Source organism: Chrysemys picta, chromosome 6 (assembly GCF_011386835.1).
Source record: "Chrysemys picta bellii isolate R12L10 chromosome 6, ASM1138683v2, whole genome shotgun sequence".
Lineage (NCBI taxonomy): Eukaryota > Metazoa > Chordata > Testudines > Emydidae > Chrysemys > Chrysemys picta.
In genome coordinates, this window is record NC_088796.1 from 90,705,480 (window position 1) to 90,726,604 (window position 21,125).

The window sequence follows — 21,125 nt, forward strand, 5'->3', positions numbered from 1 at the left end:
TCCAACCATGCACCCACCCAGCCACCTGTTCTGTCTTCCATCATCTTCCCAGCTATACAGCTGCTCAACCACCCAGCCTTCCAACCATCCATCCAACTGTTCACTCACCCAGCCATATGACCGCCCAGCCATCTATCTGCCTACTCATCCATACATCTATCCATTCATCCACATACACACCCACTAGCTCAGCCACTCATTTTCCCACTCAGCCACCCACCTGCTCATGCAATCATCCACCTCTCTATGCACTCAAGGAGGCATCCAGCCGCCGATACAACTGCTCACTTCCCTTCTAGAGCCCATGAATGCAGAGGGAGAAACAGCCTGATGCTGAGTCCTGGGCTTGTATAGCGTTTCCTGCACGCCACTTCCTTCCTTCAGGAGGTGCTGGGAATTTGCCAGCTCCTACTTCCTCCCCCATCTCCTGACAATGTCTTTTGTTTATGAGCTGGGCTCTGCTGGGTCCAGCTACCTCTTGTGACAGCCAGCAGCACTGCAGTGCAAGTTCTGTGAGGGGAAAAAGGACATTCTGCACAGAACATTAATTCTGCGCAAATTCTGCATTGCGCAGTGGTGCAGAATTCCCCTAGGAGTAATCGTCAGATAGACAGCTTAGGTTTCCAATATGCTGCTGCTCAACGTGAAAACTGCAGCACAGCAAACACTAACCAGTCTTGTTAGTTTATTTAGCTGCTATTCAGAACCCTGTGGGAGGCTGTTTAATTGACAAAAATCAGTTCCATTTTACTCTGCTGCTGCTGCTGCTGCTTGAGAAAGCTTTGAACAGTTGTAAAAGGAAGCACTATTAACTGGGGAGAAGGACTCAGACAGAAGCTGAGGTGGGAAGAGTATACCAAGGTAACTTCCTCTTTGAGCAGTCAGGGTGGGGGCTAGAATAGAGACTATGCAGACTACCTGTCCTGGTATGCAATATTCCATTTTGAGCAGCCTAGTCTGACCACTCCAGTGAAGATACAGCATTGTTTGTTGAAAATAATTAGGAACAAGAGACAAAGAAGGGACACTGAGATTTCCCCAGGATAACTTATCTCTAAAGTCCTAAAAATATTTGAGTGTTTATGGTAACTCTCTTGGGTCATTCCTTCTGGATGGGAAGTGGGCTGGAGATAGGATAAACTATTAGAAGTGAAGTGAGAGATTGACCTGAGCCAGAGAAGTTTGTTTGACCTTCATGTTAAATAGAGCTCTAAAGCAGCAGTAGTTGAGATCTACTCCTGTAGAAACCTGCCTGGGTACATGAAGATTGAGGAAGATTTAAAGTTCAGAGACTAATTACTGGAAGGTCCTGGTTATTGAGTATACAGGGATGTGCCAAAAGGTGCTGGAGAGCTAAAGTGTTGAAGAAGTCTCTTCTGACTTTAGATAGTATTTTATTCAGTTGAAATTGACTTCTGTGTATCTGTAAATATTATTTGTCCTTTTATCATTTGAAACTATTTGTAAATACTTACTTTTTTTTTATCTTGCTTCATTTGTGTTACTTGCTAGCAAAAGTGGATGAGACCTGGGCTGTATTCCTATCTGTGCCAGATATCTGTGTGCCTTTGGGCAAGTCACTTAATCATTCTGTTCTTCAATTTCTCCCTCTGTGGCAACTGGGATAATATTTACCCATCCTACTGGTGATGTTTGTAAAGTCTTTTGAAGTTCTTTAAGGGAAGGTACTGTATAAGTGAAAAGTGTTATTTTTAATTATTGCTCTGGTCTGCATTAAATATCATGTTGTCTCTATAAAAATCCATGGTATGCCCGCATCTTGAATACTGTGTGCAGATGTGGTCGCCCCATCTCAAAAAAGATATCTTGGAATTGGAAAAGGTTCAGAAAAGGGAACAAAAATGATTAGGGGTATGGAATGGCTTCCGTATGAGGAGAGATTAATAAGACTGGGACTTTTCAGATTGGAAAAGAGACGACTAAGGGGGGATATGATAGAGGTCTATAAAACCATGACTGGTGTGGAGAATGTAGATTAGAAGTGTTATTTACTTCTTCTCATAACAAGAACTAGGGGTCACCAAATGGCATTAATAAGCAGCAGGTTTAAAACAAACGGAAGGAAGTATTTTTTCACACAGTGCACAGTGAACCTGTGGAACTCTTTGCCAGAGGATGTTGTGTGAAAAAATAACAGAGTTCAAAAAAGAACTAGACAAATTAATGAACAATAGGTCCATCAATGGCTACTAGCCAGGATGGGCGGGGATGCAAAACCATGCTCTGAAGTGTCCCTAGTCTCAATTTGCCAGAAGATGGGAATTGGCAACAGTGGATGGATCACTTGACAATTACCTGTTCTATTCATTCCCTCTGAAGCACCTGTCATTGGCCACAGGATGCTGGGTGCTAGATGGACCATTGGTCTGACCTGTTGGCCTTATGGCCGTTCTTATGAACCATTTTTCATCACATATTCCTTCAGCTAAACTCTAGCCAGAGTCTTTGTAGCAGCATGAGTATTTTGATGGTGTTGCTTTAAAAGATAATTGTGTGCTTAAAGCAGCTGTCTGGCCTTAAAGCCAATATGCGCATGCAGCTTCAAAAAGTCTGAACTGAGGCCCTGATTCAGCAAGATACTTAAGCTTGTGCCTAATTTTAAGCTCATGAGCCATTCCATTGAAGTTAATGGATCTACTCACATGCTTAAAGTTAGATGCTTGCCTAAGTACTTTGCTCAGTTGGGGCTAGAGCTCCTACAGCCTGAGGCTGCACCCACATAAGTTAATGGAATTTTGCCATTGACGTCATTGGATGCAGAACCAAGACTTTAGTCTCAGAATGGAAACATAAAATTGCATCTTGTTTTAATTAGTTAATCCAAACTAATATGCATTTTTTACCTTTTTTGCCTATAATTAGTTGATTCAGTCCTGTAATGCTGCATTGAATATGTTCATGGAAGGTCTCAGTTCATCTGTAAGAATTATATTTGTAGTTCTACTCTTACTGAAAAATTTCATTTTTGTGTACATATATTTTTTGCAGATGGAGCATTTATCTGAAAAAGCAGCTGAACGGCTCCATGCGGAAATCATTAATGAAACAGACATACCTCGCACCTGCAACCTCAAACTCCTTTGGGCCAGGTGCTTAGCTTACTATGGAAGGAGTGGAAGGACAAAGATTTGCTCTTGTGGTTCTGATAATAAACCAAGCTCATCAGCTTCCAGAGGAGCAGTTTTACATTCTGCAGTGAGCACTAAAGAAGAAGAAAACCAGACTTCCACATTAAGTGGCTCGCATCAACCTAATGATGCAACAAATGGAAGGAGAGATCATTAATTCAGAGATCGTCTGGAGTAAACCATCAAGGAAAAGAACAAGAAACAATTATCACAAATCCAAAAACACAGAGAGAATGTATGAGACAAACCTGTATTTCAGAATTAGATCATAGACTACTTGAGGATCTGACTCTTCCTGAGACACAAAAATTCTAGCATGTTATGAGTTGGGCACAATTGTTCCTTAGTAAATCTCAGCAAGCAGCTCATATGCTGAAATTTTCACAGTTATCTCAAGGACTTATTTTGTCTCAAGGCAATGAAAGTGAAATAGCACTAAGTAGCAGGAAGAAAGAAACCAGAAGCTCTCATAGTTTTTTGTCACAATCGACAGATGATTTTGACCTCGATGCACATGCTAATATTTGCAGCATTTCTTGAATCTCTGAAGTTAACCAAGAGCATACAAAGAGGTGCATTTCTCTTGATTGTTTAGGAGGTTACCCCTGAAAACAAATGTTTCTATAACATTCAGGCTAATAACAATAAGAGAAAGACAATAATTAGGAACAAGAGACAAAGAAGGGACCCTGAGATCTCCCTGGGTATTTTGGGCCAACTTGCATTTGCTGATGAAACCTGGAACAGCAAAGAAAAATCAAAATTTCAAAATATAGGTGAGAAAGATATGTGGTCAGAGATACATAGTGTCCTGCCACAACCTCAATTTGTGTGAGACTGACAATTATTCAAGTAAAACCACAGAGGCTCCATGTGAAGATCCTAGTACTTATTTTTGGGCTCCCCTAGTTGATAGCTCAGATGAGGAATGTCCAGAAAGAATTGTGAAAACAAAGAAATCAAATAGGTCTGGTGCTGAGATCAAGGAGCACAAAAAATCTTCAAACAGCATATTTTCATTTAAAGGAAAAATATAAAATATTTGAGTTCTGCTGTGCTGGGACGTAGTATTGCCTCCATGAGGAAGATGTACAGCAATTGAAAATGGACTGTGGGAGAAAAGCATGTAGAGAAAAAAGTGATGATTGCCAAAAGATATGCTGGGATGATAAACCACTATTATAGTCAGACCATGATATTAGTGTTTTGGATAACTATTATTTTTATTTGGATCAATTAAATAAGGCCAGATGTCTTCATCCCAAAAGAGAGACACCAGCCATTTTCTTCCTGAGAATTCAGTGGATTCTCTAAAGAGGAAAACACTGTCAAACATCTTGAGGGTAAGGTGGTTGTGCAAGAGGAGACTGAAGAAACTCACAGTGATTGTGGGGCTACTGAACTAAGCTCTGTTAACATAAAAGCTGATGCCATAGAACAAGAGAATAGCTATCTTGAAGAACAGGAGACATCTGAAGGAGAATCTACTTTCAGAAGTGGTTTTATGAAACTTTTGGATAATCTTGAGTTGAATAGTAAAACAAAGCAGGGGAAAAACAAGTTTCAATAGGCAAAGAAATTTTTCACATTTGCTAAATTATGCATTTTCATTATACAAAATATACAAACATTGCTTATGACTACATGGGCAAACCTCTGTGTTCATGTAGGGTACCTGAAAAGCTCGGGTCCATCTTTTGGAGCCCAGGTTATTGAAAGCATCATTTCTTTTGAAAGTTTATTTTTATTCATTTATTTTTGTATTTATTATCTTTTATGGGAAATAAAATAAGATTTATAAAACCTCCAGTTTAATTATCTGAAGAAAGCATTCACCAATTACTCAGTTCCATCAGAACTTTTTGCCCCTGTCTTCACAGACAAGGTCAGCTCCCAGACTACTGCACTGGGCAGCACAGTATGGGGAGGAGGTGACCAGCCCTCTGTGGAGAAAGAAGTGGTTCAGGACTATTTAGAAAAGCTGGACGAGCACAAGTCCATGGGGCCAGATGCAGTGCATCCGAGGGTGCTAAAGGAGTTGACGGATGTGATTGCAGAGCCATTGGCCATTATCTTTGAAAACTCATGGCGAACGGGGGAGGTCCAGGATGACTGGAAAAGGCTAATGTAGTGCCCATCTTTAAAAAAGGGAAGGAAGAGGATCCAGGGAACTACAGGCCAGTCAGCCTCACTTCAGTCCCTGGAAAAATCATGTAGTAGGTTCTCAAGGAATCAATTTTGAAGCACTTCGAGGATAGGAAAGTGATCAGGAACAGTCAGCATGGATTCACCAAGGGCAAGTCATGCCTGACTAACTTAATTGCCTTCTATGATGAGATAACTGGCTCTGCGGATGAGGGGAAAGCAGTGGACGTGTTATTCCTTGAGGTTAGCAAAGCTTTTGATACAGTCTCCCACAGTATTCTTACCAGTAAGTTAAAGAAGTATGGGCTGGATGAATGGACTATAAGGTGGATAGAAAGCTGGCTAGATCATTGGGCTCAATGGGTAGTGATCAATGGCTCCACGTCTCATTGGCAGCCAGTATCAAACGGAGTGCCCCAAGGGTTGGTCCTGGGGCCAGTTTTGTTCAATATCGTCATTAATGATCTGGGACGCATAAGGGTAACAGCTTGAAAGTGCTGCTTGACCCAGTCCATGGAGCCCAGGGGCATATAAGGAGAGTCAGCTTGAAAGTGCTGCTTCATCCAGCCCAGTGAGTCCAGAGACATATAAGGGATCAGCTTGACAGTGCTGATTGACCCGGTCTGCTCAGACTTGTTCTGTTAATGTGTTTATAGGTAAACTGATGACTCACGGTTTTTCTTTAGACTACACAATAGGAGCTGATCACTCTTGGCTATGGGTGGTGTTTTCTTCCAGGGAGCTCACAGTACAACTAGGCTGCTTCAGTATTTGGATATCAATTAAGGATTCATTACTAGAATTGGTCTGATAACTGCTGAGCTGGGTGTGTGTGCAGGCGTAGGTTCATTAGCATCTGGAGCAGAGATCCCCCATGATGCAGTGCTTCCCTGCTTTTTCTGGTCCCAGAATTCAGTGTGGTTCTCTGTTCTCCATTCTGTATGTAAATTGAGATCATTAGAGAATATTTTACCTATGACAGGACAAAATACTGGATCCCTCCTGTATCCCACTTGATGCTTCCCTCCATTCAGTAATTTGCTGTTTATTTTTTGTTCCTTCAGTCAGTTTTCTTTCATGTGACTTTCCTCTAAACCCAAACAAATTTGAATGAACTTTGTGTATAATCTGTCATGAGAGAGTATATCAATTGCTTTATTAAAATCAGCATTTTAATATGTATGTGTGTATTTCCTAATTGAACTTCTAAATGAACATTAATGCTTTAAAACAACTCTATTTATACAGTTGGCTCTCTATATTTTTCCCAGTTTGTTAACAAGGGCAAGCAGCAATAATTCTTACTAACATTGAAGGAATAAAGATTCAATAAGCACTTGTAGTATACTTCCATGTACATGTATTAATTTGCTCTACAGTAACGTAATGAGGAGAAATTAAATAAAGTCTCCTCTTGAAATAAGGCTAATGTTATCAGAGTTCTTGTGCACACACATGAGAGGTGTGAACATCTGACTCAAGCTCTCTGCCTTCCTTTTCCAAATTACCCAAAGGAATGCAGTGATATTGGAGGTGATCTGATTAATAATTTGTGATGTAAATGTCTGATAATGAAAGGGATGATTCCACACATGATTGAATTCAGATATTCTCCTAATAATACTTTAGTGGGAGGAATCTGCATACAGTTCTTTTTAACAGCCACTAAAAATTTCTAAACCAGACAAGTTAACTGAAAGATTTTTTGAGAGTCTTCCTTGGATATGTATAATAGGTTTTGTAGACTTTTTAATTGGTTCATAAGATTTATCACATGGCTATCACCATGGTTCCATGTTCTTTGATACGGCTCTGCAGCTTATCAAATGTTTATGCTCTCCACATATGTTGTACATTATATATTTAAATTAATGTGTCTAATATGTTTAATAAAACAGTAGTGGTATGATTTCAGTTACATGTTTGTCTTCCATTTACTGGGTGCTGTAGTGCCAAACCTATTCACTACATTTGTTAATCCACAGTATTAAATAACACATTATTAGCCTCTGATGATGGGCAAGTGGAAATAAAGAAATATACTATTCCATCAATTTTTTGTTTGCCTGATCTAGATCACAATGTGTACAAAGACCAGTGTCATCTGATATAGGCAAGAAGATAATCTATATATCTCAAAATATTCAGCCTTCAGGTATGTGAATCAATAACCACTAAATGTGACCACATCTCTCAAACTGAATGTGTTGCAGATTCTACAGAGAAGATATATCTACGATATGCCAAAGTAAATTAATATTTTAAATATCATGAAAATATGTATTAGTGGTTTGATGCAAGTATAGCATGTAACTTTTGATAGTGGAGAGGGAGGGGGAGTTTAGCTAGACTCCAGAATCTGAACTTTCTTCTGAAATAGCACATGTAATTGTATTTTAAGGGATCAAATCTATTTCTAATTTTTTAGATTTTTAATTAAAAACACAGATGAAAAGTCACCCTTTTCAGTAAAGAGAGAAATGGTCTGCTATTATGGGGATTTAAGGTGCACCCCCAACATTTCCTTTGTCTCTGTCATCTTCTCCTCGTCCTTGTGAGAAAAGTGATGTGTTAGAGATGGATAATAGTCACTAGGGCTGAAATTCTGGTATCCACTATGACTCTTCTCGAATCCCAAGTAAACAGGCTTTGCATAGGGAGGACAAATATGGAGGCTGAGAAAGATGGAATCCTCCTTTCTTCCAGCCCAGAGGCTGGACTTGGAGTGTTTGCCCAGCCAGCCTGTATCCATTACCATATCCTGGGGTCTAGTAACAGACATAGTTTGCTACATCCTCACTGTGCAGGATTTGTGGCCACTAGGTCTGCAGAATTTTGGACCCATTGACCTGTACCAATTACAGACCCCCCTACAGTGCTTTACCCTTTGGACTTCTTTATGGAGAGCCACCACGAAGCTTGGCTCCAGAGTGTTCAGGGGGCTGCAGCAGACCCTGTGGATATTTTTGGCAGTTTTGATATATTCATGATCAGATCTAGAGCCCCCCTGCTTATTCTTTTTTGGGGGGATTACACACACAGTGCTTTCCATGGCCCTGTACTAGGCACGGGGAGTTTCACCTGAGAAGAATAATTTAGAAGGCAATTAAAAATGTGGAAGATTTACTTATCCACTTAACTTTGGGATTGAATGATACCCTCCTCCACTCTTCTGGTCAGCAAGACAGATGGTGCTTCCCTCTTCCTTGACCTCATCCAGCTGCTTCATGCTCTTTCTTAGGTTCATAGACTCGAAGGCTAGAAGAGGGACCATTGTATCTCATCTGACCTCCTGTATAACACAGACCATGGAACGTCCCCAAAATAATTCCTAGAGCAGATCTTTTAGAAAAATATCGGATCTCGATCTAAAAATTGTCAGTGATGGAGAATCCTTCACAACGCTTGGTAAATTGTTCCAATGTTGAATTACTCTCACTATTAAAAATGTAAGCCTTATTGCCAGAATTTATCTAGCTTCAGTGGCCAGCCATTTGATCGCGTGACACTTTTCTCTGCTAGAGCGAAGAGCCCATTATTAAACGTTTGATCCCCATGTAGGTATTTATAAACTGTAATCAAGTAACCCCTTAACCTTCTCTTTGTTAAGCTAAATAGACTGAGCTCCTTGAGTCTGTCACTATAAGGCATGTGTTCTAATCATTTAATCGTTGTGGTGCCTTTTCTCTGAATCCTTTTCAATTTATCAATATCCATCTTGAATTGTGGATACCAGAAGTGGACATAGTATTCCAGCAGTAGTTGCACCAGTGCCAAGAACAGAGGTAAAATAATCTCTGTACTCTTTCTCGAGATTCGCCTGTTATTGCATCCAAGGATCACATTGGTCCTTTTGGCGACAGCATCATACTGGGAGCTCATGGTCAGCTGATTATCCACTACAGCCCCCAACTTTTTTTCAGAGACACTGCTTTCCATAATAGAGTCCCCCATCCTGTAAATATGGCCTAAATTCTTTGTTCGTAGATGTATACATTTACATTTAGCCATATTAAAACGCATATTGTTCGTTTGCACCCAGTTTACCAGATCACTTTTATAGGTGACCTGTCCATTTCATGATTTACCACTCCCCCAATTTTTGTGTCATCTGCAAACTTTAGCCTTAATTATTTTATGGTTTCTTCCAGGTAATTAAAAAAAGTGTTAGGGCCAAGAACTGATCCCTGTAGGATCCCACTAGAAACACATCTGTTCAATGGGGATCCCCTGTTTACAATTACAGTTTGAGGCCTATCAGTTAGCTAGCTTTTAATCCATTTAATGTGTGCCATGTTAATTTTATAGCTTTCTAGTTTTTTAATCAAAGTATCATGTAGTACCTTACAGAAGTTTAAACATATTACATCAACACAATTCCCTTTATCAAACAAACTTGGAATCTCATCAAAAAAAGATATCACATTAGCTTGACAGGATCTGGTTTTAATAAACCCATGTTGATTGGTATTAATAAATTATCGAGTTCTGTATCAGCTCTTCCATTATTTTTCCTGGATTGATGTCACACTCACAGGTCTATAACTATCCAGGTCTGCCCATTTACCCATGCTGAGTAGAGGGGAATAATCACTTCCCTCGATCTGCTGGCAATGCTCCTACTTATACAACCCAAAATGCCGTTAGCCTTCTTGGCAACAAGGGCACACTGCTGACTCATATCCAGCTTCTCATCCACTGTAACCCCTAGGTCCTTTTCTGCAGAACTGTTGCCTAGCCACTTGGTCCCTAGTCTGTAGCAGTGCATGGGATTCTTCTGTCCTAAGTGCAGGACTCTGCACTTGTCCTTGTTGAACTTCATCAGATTTCTTTTGGCCCAATCCTCTAATTTGTCTCAGTCCCTCTGTATCCTATACCTATCCTCCAGCATATCTACCACTCCTCCCAGTTTAGTGTCATCTGCAAATTTTCCCTCTCCTACCCCTCTGTCCCTTTTGTAGGGTGGGCCCTTAAAGGGGCAATAACCTCTTTTTCTTCCAGATCCACACTCTGTGGTGAGCACATTTTCTGAAAATTTGAGAGTATACATTAGATTAGTCCCTGCTTAGGAGCTATGTGTCATATAATGTCAACTGACATTAACTATGGAAGCATTACTGGGTTTATATTTTAAACAGTAAGAATAATCAATTTCTCCACTCTATGGAGGATATATGAGCTTATTGGACCAGCCAAGTGGCCTAGTGTCAGTACAGTATATTCAGGTTCATTTATCAATAAGGATCCTCAACCCTTGGTCAATATGGACTAAGAGTCTTTGTTGCTGTCTGCTCATACTTTTCAGTAGTCTGCTTTTATTAGAAGTTGATCACAAATTACATGTTGATAGCCTCTAGGCTATTAGATGTTGCTGTTTTTGTAGTGCTCTTCCAGGAGTAGGATGTTTAAATCTTCATTGCAGTTACAGTCTGAAATCCCTTTTATATCCTTAAATACCTCAGTTGTCTATCTCGCCATAGAGTCTGTAGTGGGATGTAGAGCTGGTCAGAAATTTTTCAACAAAATGAAATTCCCTTGAGCCCAATATTCCATAGGCTGAGAATGAAATCCTGGCCCCATTGAAGTCAATGTCAAAGCTCCTGTGGACTTCAGTGGAGCCAGGATTTCACCCTGAGAATATAAGTACACGAGAGTTCTGTGTGGTTTTGTGGGGGCAAAACACTCAGAGTACAAGAATGACTGCTGATATGTAAGCCTTTTCTGTTGGGCGTTACATTGCTTCCATAGAGTCCGCTGTAAGAGTTTAGCTAGCAGTGACTTCACTGAGGAGGGGTCTGAGGAGCTTGTTCCATGGAATGTCTGTCTCAGTGAAATTGTGTGTGCCCCTAACTACTGCTTTGAAAGGGTCTGTAGCTATGTGGCTAGACATCCAATTTCTACAGCAGGGCTCTGTAGAGGCAGTGCACTCTGAAAATAAGAGTTTTTATCAGAAAGCAACCTCTTTTTACATATTTGATTTTCTACTGTATGTGCTCATGAGCTTTCTATAGTAAGATAGTCTTACATCATTTCTTGTTATCTCAATAGCTCAGTGAAAGACTCACTGAGAAAATAATACCCAGATTTATATGTTGTTAAACTTCTTTCCTGTTTTGCTTGACTGGCTTTTAGTCTGCAGGAAAACTGATTATGAGACATGATCCTATCAGGAGATATCTGCATAAAATTTGCTTTGGTACATAGAGTGCATAGCCTCATGATGAGTGCACAAATTAGACTTTCAATTTAGATCTGTTACATAAGTTGGTATGGTGCCAGAAATCCATCCAATATTAACAATGCAAATATGCTGGAGATATGCTAAAAATGCCCACCAGGCCCATTTTTCAATTAACCTCTGTATTTACTCTAAATGTGTCCCTACTGGAAATGTTTCAGGGTCATGAAGGGATGAATGCTCAAGAAATGTTCAATTCAGTAGGACTACTTGTTTCCTTAAAATTAGGCATGTGTTCAAGTACCTTGCTTAATCAAGGTCTAATGGATTTGAGTCAGGGGTTCGTCCTTATTTCTGGTGATAAGGAGTACTACAGTTCAGGGCAACTGCACCTGTTTTCCCTCCCAAGGTCCACCAAGAGCCTCCACTCTAGGCTCCTGGTTCCTCAGCTGTCACCTCTCTTGGGTAGAGAGCCACATCTCTCTCCCTTCTGACCAGGGTTTTCCAGGTTGCACAGATTCCTGCCTACACTGTGATATTCCCGGCAAGTCTGACTGCCTAAACACGTCAGATTTGCACTTTGCTTTCTCTTCAGAAGGCTACGAACAATGTAATTGCCAATAGTTATGAGTTACCACACAGCTTATTATAAGCAAGCACGGTTATTCGTAAGGTGAAAGCATTACAGGGAAACCATATTGAAACCATAAAAAACCTACAATTTACCAGAGATCACAAAGGCTCTGGTGGGAGAGTCAGTCCTTCAAACCCCTCATAGGATTTTTTTCTGTGGCTACCGGTTCATAACAGCCTTAGGTCAGGCAAGAACATGCATGAATAGATCAGTCTTTCCTTTATGCAGTTTGGGTCTTTGATCTTTACATCATGTGACAGGTAATCAGCAAACAAAGGCCTGCTCCTCAGAGCATAGTTTAAAAAGGCAGGGTGTTTGCATAACCTGGGGTGGAGAATTTGCATTCACTCCATAACACTTGACTTTGAATTATGCAATTTACTCTGTATTACACAATTTCAACTGCACAAATTACATTTTATGTGATTATATTCTGTTCATTTACACAGTGTTTAAAATGCAAAATGAAGAATATTGATGCAAAAAATTTACCAAACAATTGTAATTTTAAAAGAAACAATGGGGACCTTAAACATTGTTGACCTTATGTGTTTGGTATATATTTCTGTGGTTCAACACTTCTCTGATCTGATCTAATCTTGGAACCCTAACATGCAGCATAAACACAGTATAACAGCATAACACATGTGAACAAGAACAGCTTCCAAACAAAGAGGTGTGGATAATTTTCCTGTAATGTCAGAACGAAGAGAAAGATTTCAGGTGGCCTCAATACGTTCTCAAGCCATGAATGTCCCTGAAGGAAAATGCCCAGGTGAGAATCCAGGAAATCTTCCAACATATTTCCTGCTGCTTTTGCAAAAATCTCTCCCAAGCTAGCTAAGGCTGAGTTCCATTCAGAGAGTCCAACATAGACTCATCAGCCAGCTGGGTATCTGGAGACATGTTTGGTTGCAGTGATGCGAAACGGGACTCTCTGACCATGAAGAAAGGACCTAGAGCTTTCGAGGATGAAAGTGAAGAGATACCAATTATTTCCTAGCAGAGAAGCCGTTCAGCCTCAGTGCTGGCAAGAGGACCCAAGTGGAATGAGAAAGTTTTCAACTATAGGACAAACTCACAAAGAAGTTTAGAAATTAAAATACCAACCTTTTTAAAAAATATGAAGTGAAATCAATTAAAATTTTATACATGATTTAAAATGAGATGCAGTGGAATTTTTAAAACTGTTGCTACTATTTATTCCATTTTTGCACTGGGGAAATATTTTAAGATAATTTTACAAGACTTGTAACAGTATATTTATGTCAGTTTACTACTTATTTATTGCTCTTATTTATGTATTTCTCATAGTTTTGTATTATTTATAAATAAAGTATTATTTTATACAAAATGGGAACCTATAGTGGTAGTGATTTGTATTAAATACCTATTTAACCAAACCAAACCAAAACAAGAAAGAGAATAAAAAAAACAAACCTGTAATTGTTAAGCCTTAAAGCCCCAACTCCAGAGAGTACTCATGCATGTGACTAACAAAGTATATGACCCATCCCAGTGATGTTAGTGCTTCATTTTGGGAACATACTTAAATATATTTATGACTCAGTGTTCCAGTTTGCAGAACTTCCATATTAAAATAAATAGTTACTGAATGATAATTAGTCTTTCCATTCTACCAGACCACGCACCACACCTGAACTCTAACTCCTTTTCCTCTTTTACCAGGTTACTTGTCCCCCTAAAAACTTGTCAATTTGGATGTTTGGTGTAATAGATAGTTGTGTTGGAAGAAGCTAGATTGGTGCCCTCCTCCCCACTAATCAAGATTGAATGCACCCCTTAACACAAACCAATTGTTAGTTTGTAATTAGCCTGCCCATACCCCATCAATCAGGTTATATGCATTCACATACCCTCTCTTCACCACAGAAGACTAGCATGGTTCCCATGGGAGGTCATGTCAAAGAGGCTGAACCTGCATTCACAAAGCTAGCAAGGTGATGTGGATTAGCTTTACAACTCATTTTAGTAGGAAGATTTGGTTTCTGCCAAACTGACTTGAAGCTACCACTGTCTAAGGGAAGGCTAAAATGGTGCGCCATATATATTCCTTCCTTCACCCATCCACCATTGCATTTAAAGACATTTTTATGTGGGACTCTGAGTAAACTTGAACACATTGAAGTTTATTATGCATAACAGAATACTTGCTCACTGTTATTGTACAATGTTTTTATTGTAACATGTTGAATGTATTCATTGTGGTAAACAAACATACAATACCTCCTAGTGCCATTAGGAAAGCTTTGGGAGTGCTGGTCCCTCGTTGTTACTGCAAGGTGCCTGTTGAAGCAGGAGTTTAAAGTGGGGAAAGTCCACCACACCATCTATCACAGATAGTTCTCACCATGCTGTTTTAAAACAATTAGTATCACACATACTCTCAGCTACCCCGGAGGTTTTGTCCTTGATTCCACTTGTAAATCCTGGTTGATAAAAGTGGGTAGGTTACAGGGATTTGGATCCTGCTACTGAAGGTCACCTGTATGCCATAGTCCAGTGTTTCAGACAGAAAGGGAAAAGAACATGAAAGCAGCTTGTATCCTGTAACTGCTTGTTCAAGAGGACTATTTTTATAACTTGAACAAATCCAAATCACAGTTCAGATACTAATACAGAATAGGAGACAGTAAAACAAGATTAGAGGAGAGAAGAGGTGGTAGGCATGACTAAATTGTACAAAGGACTGCACACTGCCTTTAAGTTATACTCTGCCAGCCAGGGAAATCTGATGCTTCACTCACTACTCATGCACTTTATTTCCTTTCCAGTTATGTACTGTATACCATAGCTCACAGTGCCAGTAATCTGGCTATAATCATTTGAGCACAATTTTTTTGTATCTTATTTGGGCGTAGGTAGGGTTTTTTGTAGAGAAACAACAATGGTTCAAGGGAGAACACTAGATTTGTTTATGGGTAAACTGACGATTCAAGGGTTTCCTTTAGGCTAAACAATAGGAGCTGATTACTCTCTTGGCTATGGGTGGTGGTTTTCTTCCAGGGAGCTCACAATGCAACAAGACTGCTTCAGTATTTTGGATATCAATTGAGGATTCGTTACTAGAATTGGTCTGATAACAGCTGAGCTGGGTGTGGGCAGATGTAGGTTCACTAACATCTGGAGCAGAGATCCCCCATGATGCAGTGCTTCCCTGCTTTTCTGGTCCCAGAGTTCAGTGCGGTTCTCTGTTCTCCATTCTGTATGCTAATGGAGATGCCTTAATCTTGTCAGGAGGGGTTGAGGTGTGTCTCCCAACGCCCTTCACTGCTCTCTGCAGGTCTTTTTTCTCATCCGTTTGGGTTCAAGCAGAGACTGGGGGGGGGGCATCTTTCATGAGTCAGACAGGCTAGATACTGCACCCTGGTTCCCTAAGAACACAGAGCTGACTGGTATCAGCACTTCCCGGTACACGAACAGCACATGGGGTAAATACTTGTCCCAGTCCTGTGGGTGCTGGTTCATAAAGGTTTTCAGCGTCCTCTTCACCAGCCTGTTGGACTGAGGGTGATTGGCTGAGGCCCAGGTGTGTTGGACCCCACACAAGCACCTGAGCAGAGTTGACGTGAAATTGGAGCCCTGGTCTGTAAGGACCTCCTTGGGGAACCCCACACTGAAAACAGTCAGCAGTGCATCTGCCACAATGTCTGCCTTGATAGAGGACAAGGCCATTGCCTCAGGATAGAGAGTAGGGAAATCTACCACCACCAGAATATATATATATTTTTCCCTGTCCGAGTTGCCTTGCTGAGGAGTCCCACTATGTCCACAGCCCCCTTCTGGAAAGGCTCCTCTGAGGGGCAGGGGCCTCAAAGCTGCTTTTCCCCTTGTCCTGGGCCTTCCCCACCCTCTGGCAGGGATCGCAGGTCCTGCAGTAATGCTGGACGGCATCAAAGATCCTGGGCCAGTAAAAGTTCTGTAGCAGCGTCTGCCTGGTGGGCTGGATTCCCTGGTGTCCTGAGAGAGGGACCTCATGGGCCAAGTACAGTAGCCTGCGGCGGTACTTCTGGGGAACTACTAGCTGTTTCCAGATCCCCCACAGTTCCACTTCCCCTGGGGGAGCCCATTCCTGGTACAGGAATCCCTTCTCCCACAGGAATCTTTCCCGGCAGCCTTCCCGCAGGGGTTTCGCCATAGAATCATAGAATCATAGAATATCAGAGTTGGAAGGGACCTCAAGAGGTCATCTAGTCCAACCCCCTGCTCAAAGCAGGACCAATTCCCAGCTAAATCATCCCAGCCAGGGCTTTGTCAAGCCGGGCCTTAAAAACCTCCAAGGAAGGAGACTCCACCACCTCCCTAGGTAACGCATTCCAGTGTTTCACCACCCTCCTAGTGAAATAGTTTTTCCTGATATCCAACCTGGACCTCCCCCACTGCAACTTGAGACCATTGCTCCTTGTTCTGTCATCTGCCATCACTGAGAACAGCCGAGCTCCATCCTCTTTGGAACCCCCCTTCAGGTAGTTGAAGGCTGCTATCAAATCCCCCCTCATTCTTCTCTTCTGGAGACTAAACAATCCCAGTTCCCTCAGCCTCTCCTCATAAGTCATGTGCTCCAGACCCCTAATCATTTTTGTTGCCCTCCGCTGGACTCTTTCCAATTTTTCCACATCCTTCTTGTAGTGTGGGGCCCAAAACTGGACACAGTATTCCAGATGAGGCCTCACCAATGTCGAATAAAGGGGAACGATCACGTTCCTCGATCTGCTGGCAATGCCCCTACTTATACAGCCCAAAATGCCGTTAGCCTTCTTGGCAACAAGAGCACACTGTTGACTCATATCCAGCTTCTCGTCCACTGTGACCCCTAGGTCCTTTTCTGCAGAACTGCTACCTAGCCATTCGGTCCCTAGTCTGTAGCAGTGCATGGGATTCTTCCGTCCTAAGTGCAGGACTCTGCACTTGTCCTTGTTGAACCTCATCAGGTTTTTTTCGGCCCAATCCTCTAATTTGTCTAGGTCCCTCTGTATCCGATCCCTACCCTCTAGTGTATCTACCACGCCTCCTAATTTAGTGTCATCTGCAAACTTGCTGAGAGTGCAGTCCACACCATCCTCCAGATCATTAATAAAGATATTAAACAAAACCGGCCCCAGGACCGACCCTTGGGGCACTCCGCTTGAAACCGGCTGCCAACTAGACATGGAGCCATTGATCACTACCCGTTGAGCCCGACGATCTAGCCAGCTTTCTATCCACCTTACAGTCCATTCATCCAGCCCATACTTCTTTAACTTGGCGGCAAGAATACTGTGGGAGACCGTATCAAAAGCTTTGCTAAAGTCAAGGAATAACACATCCACTGCTTTCCCCTCATCCACAGAGCCAGTTATCTCATCATAGAAGGCAATTAGGTTAGTCAGGCACGACTTCCCCTTCGTGAATCCATGCTGACTGTTCCTGATCACTTTCCTCTCCTCTAAATGTTTCATAATTGATTCCTTGAGGACCTGCTCCATGATTTTTCCAGGGACTGAGGTGAGGCTGACTGGCCTGTAGTTCCCCGGATCCTCCTTCTTCCCTTTTTTAAAGATGGGCACTACATTAGCCTTTTTCCAGTCATCTGGGACCTCCCCTGATCGCCATGAGTTTTCAAAAATAATGGCTAATGGCTCTGCAATCTCACCCGCCAACTCCTTTAGCACCCTCGGATGCAGCGCATCCGGGCCCATGGACTTGTGCACGTCCAGTTTTTCTAAATAGTCCCGAACCACTTCTTTCTCCACAGAGGGTTGGTCACCTTCTCCCCATGCTGTACTGCCCAGTGCAGCAATCTGGGAGCTGACCTTGTGCGTGAAGACAGAGGCAAAAAAATCATTGAGTACATTAGCTTTTTCCACATCCTCGGTCACTAGGTTGCCTCCCTCATTCAGTAAGGGGCCCACACTTTCCTTGATTTTCTTCTTGTTGCTAACATACCTGAAGAAACCCTTCTTGTTACTCTTAACATCTCTTGCTAACTGCAACTCCAAGTGTGATTTGGCCTTCCTGATTTCACTGCGGATGCTGTGGATCCTTCCGCAGCTCGGCCTAGAATTCAGCAGCTGGGGAAGGGATGGGGACCTGCTCCCTCTCAGTGGCTGGGTCCAAGGCTGCAGCCCTGCCAAGTCCTGTCCCCAGTGTCTCTTTTCCCAGCGGGGTAGGGACCTACATCCCTGGCAGGGCACCGCCTCCGGTGTCAGGGCAGAGTGCCCTTTACTGGATCTGGCTACGGGTGATGATTAGGGTGCTCTGGGTTCCGCCTGGCCAATCTGCCAGGTCACCCCACATCAGCACCTTGGTTGGCAACTGATAGTGCACCCCCACATCTTTGGGCCCCTCTTTAGCCCCCCATTTCATATGTACCCTCGCCTTGGGTACCTTAAACAGGGGCCCGCACACGTCCATCGGGGTTAGGTAGGAGTTGGGCACCACCCAGTGTGGGGCCACCACCTCGGGCTACGCCAGCGTCACCCCAGTGCCTGTGTCCCAGTACCCAGTGACCTGCTTCCCATCCACCTCCAGGGGAATGAGGCATTCGCTCCTCAGGGGCTGCCACACACCCACCCTGTAGACGTAGACAGAACTTTGAATCCAGAGCATCAAGCCACCCCGAAGGAGCTGGCCTGGGAGACTCCTCCCTCTTGGGCCATTGCTAAACTGCCAGCCCCTCCTGCCTGGGGAGCCAGCCCCTCTTCCAGTTGGGCTCCCACCCAGTTAACCCTTTGAGGGCTTGATTTGCTCATCCTGTCCCTGAGCTTTTGGCACCAGGCCCATCTGTGGCCCCTCTGCCCACAGTAATTACACCTCAGGTCCCGTTGGTCCCCTGGAGCCAGTCAGTCAGCTCCGGTATTGGCTGTGCATCTCAGGAGGGATTTATCCAAGACTCCCTTTAGGGAAGCCCCTGGGTGGACCCCCCCACCCCTTCTGCACTGATGTGGGCCTGTCCCCCTGGGATTCCATTCCATATCCCGACCTGCTGTCTACAAACTTGTCAGCCAGCAGCCCTGCGTGGTGCAGGTCCTTTCGCCTCTTGTCCACGAACCACGTCCTCAGGTCAGGGGGACAGAGTTCATATATTCGCTCCAGCCCTATTCATTCAATCGCATCCTCCTTGGTCTGGGCCCCGGCCCAATTCACCCACTTGCAGGTGTATTTCCCGCATCAGCGTGACCAGTTCCAAATAGGTCATCCCCTGGGTCTTCTGCACGATCCAGAACCTTTTCCTGTACGCCTCTGGTGTCAGCTCAAACTTGTGAAGCAGGGTTTGTTTGAACAGTTCATAGTCCCCTGCTTCCACCTCATCCATCTGGCTGAATATCTCTATGGCTTTGGGACCCAGTAAGGGGGGGAGATGCTGAAGCCTGTCTGCAGGGTCAACTTGGTGCACATTGCAGGCCTTCTCAAAGGCAGTGAGGAAGGCATCTAGATCATTCCCTTCCTTAAACTGAGGCAGCACTTTTATATCCATTCCCTGTGGGCTTAGCCACGCTGGGCCCATCCCCACTCACCACGGTAGGGGTGTCTCTGCTTCTCAGCTCTGCCATCACCAGTTCATGCTTCCTGTGTCTCTCATGGTCCTGCTGTTCCTTCTCATGGTCCTCCAGCTCTTTCAGTTTCAGTCCCGTTTCCAACTCCAACCATTTCAGCTCCACCAATGGGGAACTCAGTCGGGAAGATCCCCTGCTGGTCGGGTAGATGGATTCTGGGGCTGCCTGGCTGCTTTCAGCCCCTCCCGCATCCCTGGTTGGGTTGGTAACTGGGATGACCCCTGGGGCTGCCTAGCTGTTCCCAGCCTCTCTTGCAACCCTAGCTGGGTCAGGAACTAGCTCCTTAGAGTGATCATTCTCTTCCAACTGGGCAATCAGCTGTGCCTTGGTGAATTTTCCAGTGCACAGCCCTCTCGCTCGCACTGTCTCAATCTGCACAGCTCTACAATGTCTTACTTAAGGAGAAGGTTATAGGCCATCTCCATGCTGTTCCCAAAGGGTCATGGACTCACAGGCCTGTGTTCTCTCAGCTCTCCACCATCCCTGGAAGGAACACCTTCAGTGCGACAGCCCTTCTCGGGGGTCTACTCTCGGGTTAAGCCGGAGGCTCTTCTGCCTCCTGGAACTGCACCTCTCAGAGCCTCCAGCATGCCCGTCTCTTGCTAATCCCCCTTTGTTTTACTGCTCCCCAGTCACTTACTGCAGGATGCTCTGTCCACAGCATGCAGTTTGATCCCACCACTGCCACCCTTGTCATGGAGTCAATGGGAAATGCTCTGGAACTACTCCATACAAAGCCACTCAGGACTCTGGGGGAGCATGCCTCCTCTCTTTGAGCATACTGTCTCCAGGGCAAGAAGTTTACACAGCTTCAACTTTCCTGGGTCTGACCTTGGAGCATTCAGTATCCCCTTTTCACACCGTGCACTTCCCACAGCGAGTCCGTACAGGTGGGGCTTCTGGGGAATCCAGAGGGTCCTGCACCCCAACTCCACAGTCAGACGTGATTTTTAGCCAGCATAAAACTGAACGTTTATTTGTCAACAGGAACAGAGCTTGCTATTACAGATATCAGTGACTTTCAGCCAAGTCCAACTTGGGGATCCTGGACCAGATGCCCTGGATTCACCTCTTCCAATCCCTCCACGCAGACTGCCAGCCTCCAGCCACCTGACCTCCAACATCCCCCTGGATGCCCCTCCTCCTCCTCCTTTGTCTCACTTTCCAGTCCAAAGGTGTCACCTGGTCACACCACCCTCCTGGGTCTCAGGTTACATAGGTGCAAATAGCTGGATAGTCTCACCTGCCCTGAGGGTCTCAGCAAAATCTCACACCCAATTCCCACTAGTATTGGTGCAGTACACTGGAGAACCTAAGGTACACACAGTACACCTCTACCCCGATATAACGTGACCCAATATAACACGAATTCTGATATAACGCGGTAAAGCAGTGCTCCAGGGGGGCGGGGCTGCGCACTCCGGTGGATCAAAGCAAGTTCGATATAATGCAGTAAGATTTTT

At 43.6% G+C, this 21,125-nt stretch overlaps 1 protein-coding gene across 4 annotated transcripts in view; it reads left to right on the forward strand.

Annotated features, from left to right (window-relative positions):
- The window catches only part of FRMD3 (FERM domain containing 3), a 234,146-nt gene extending 226,938 nt beyond the window's left edge, over nt 1-7,208 (forward strand). For all 4 annotated transcript variants that reach the window (XM_005296806.5, XM_005296807.5, XM_024103352.3 and 1 more), the window contains one exon: nt 3,010-7,208. In XM_005296806.5, the coding sequence (XP_005296863.1) occupies nt 3,010-3,306 (297 nt within the window). In that variant the 3' untranslated portion in view covers nt 3,307-7,208. The remainder of the gene's footprint in view (nt 1-3,009) is intronic.
- Nucleotides 7,209-21,125: the final 13,917 nt, after the last annotated feature.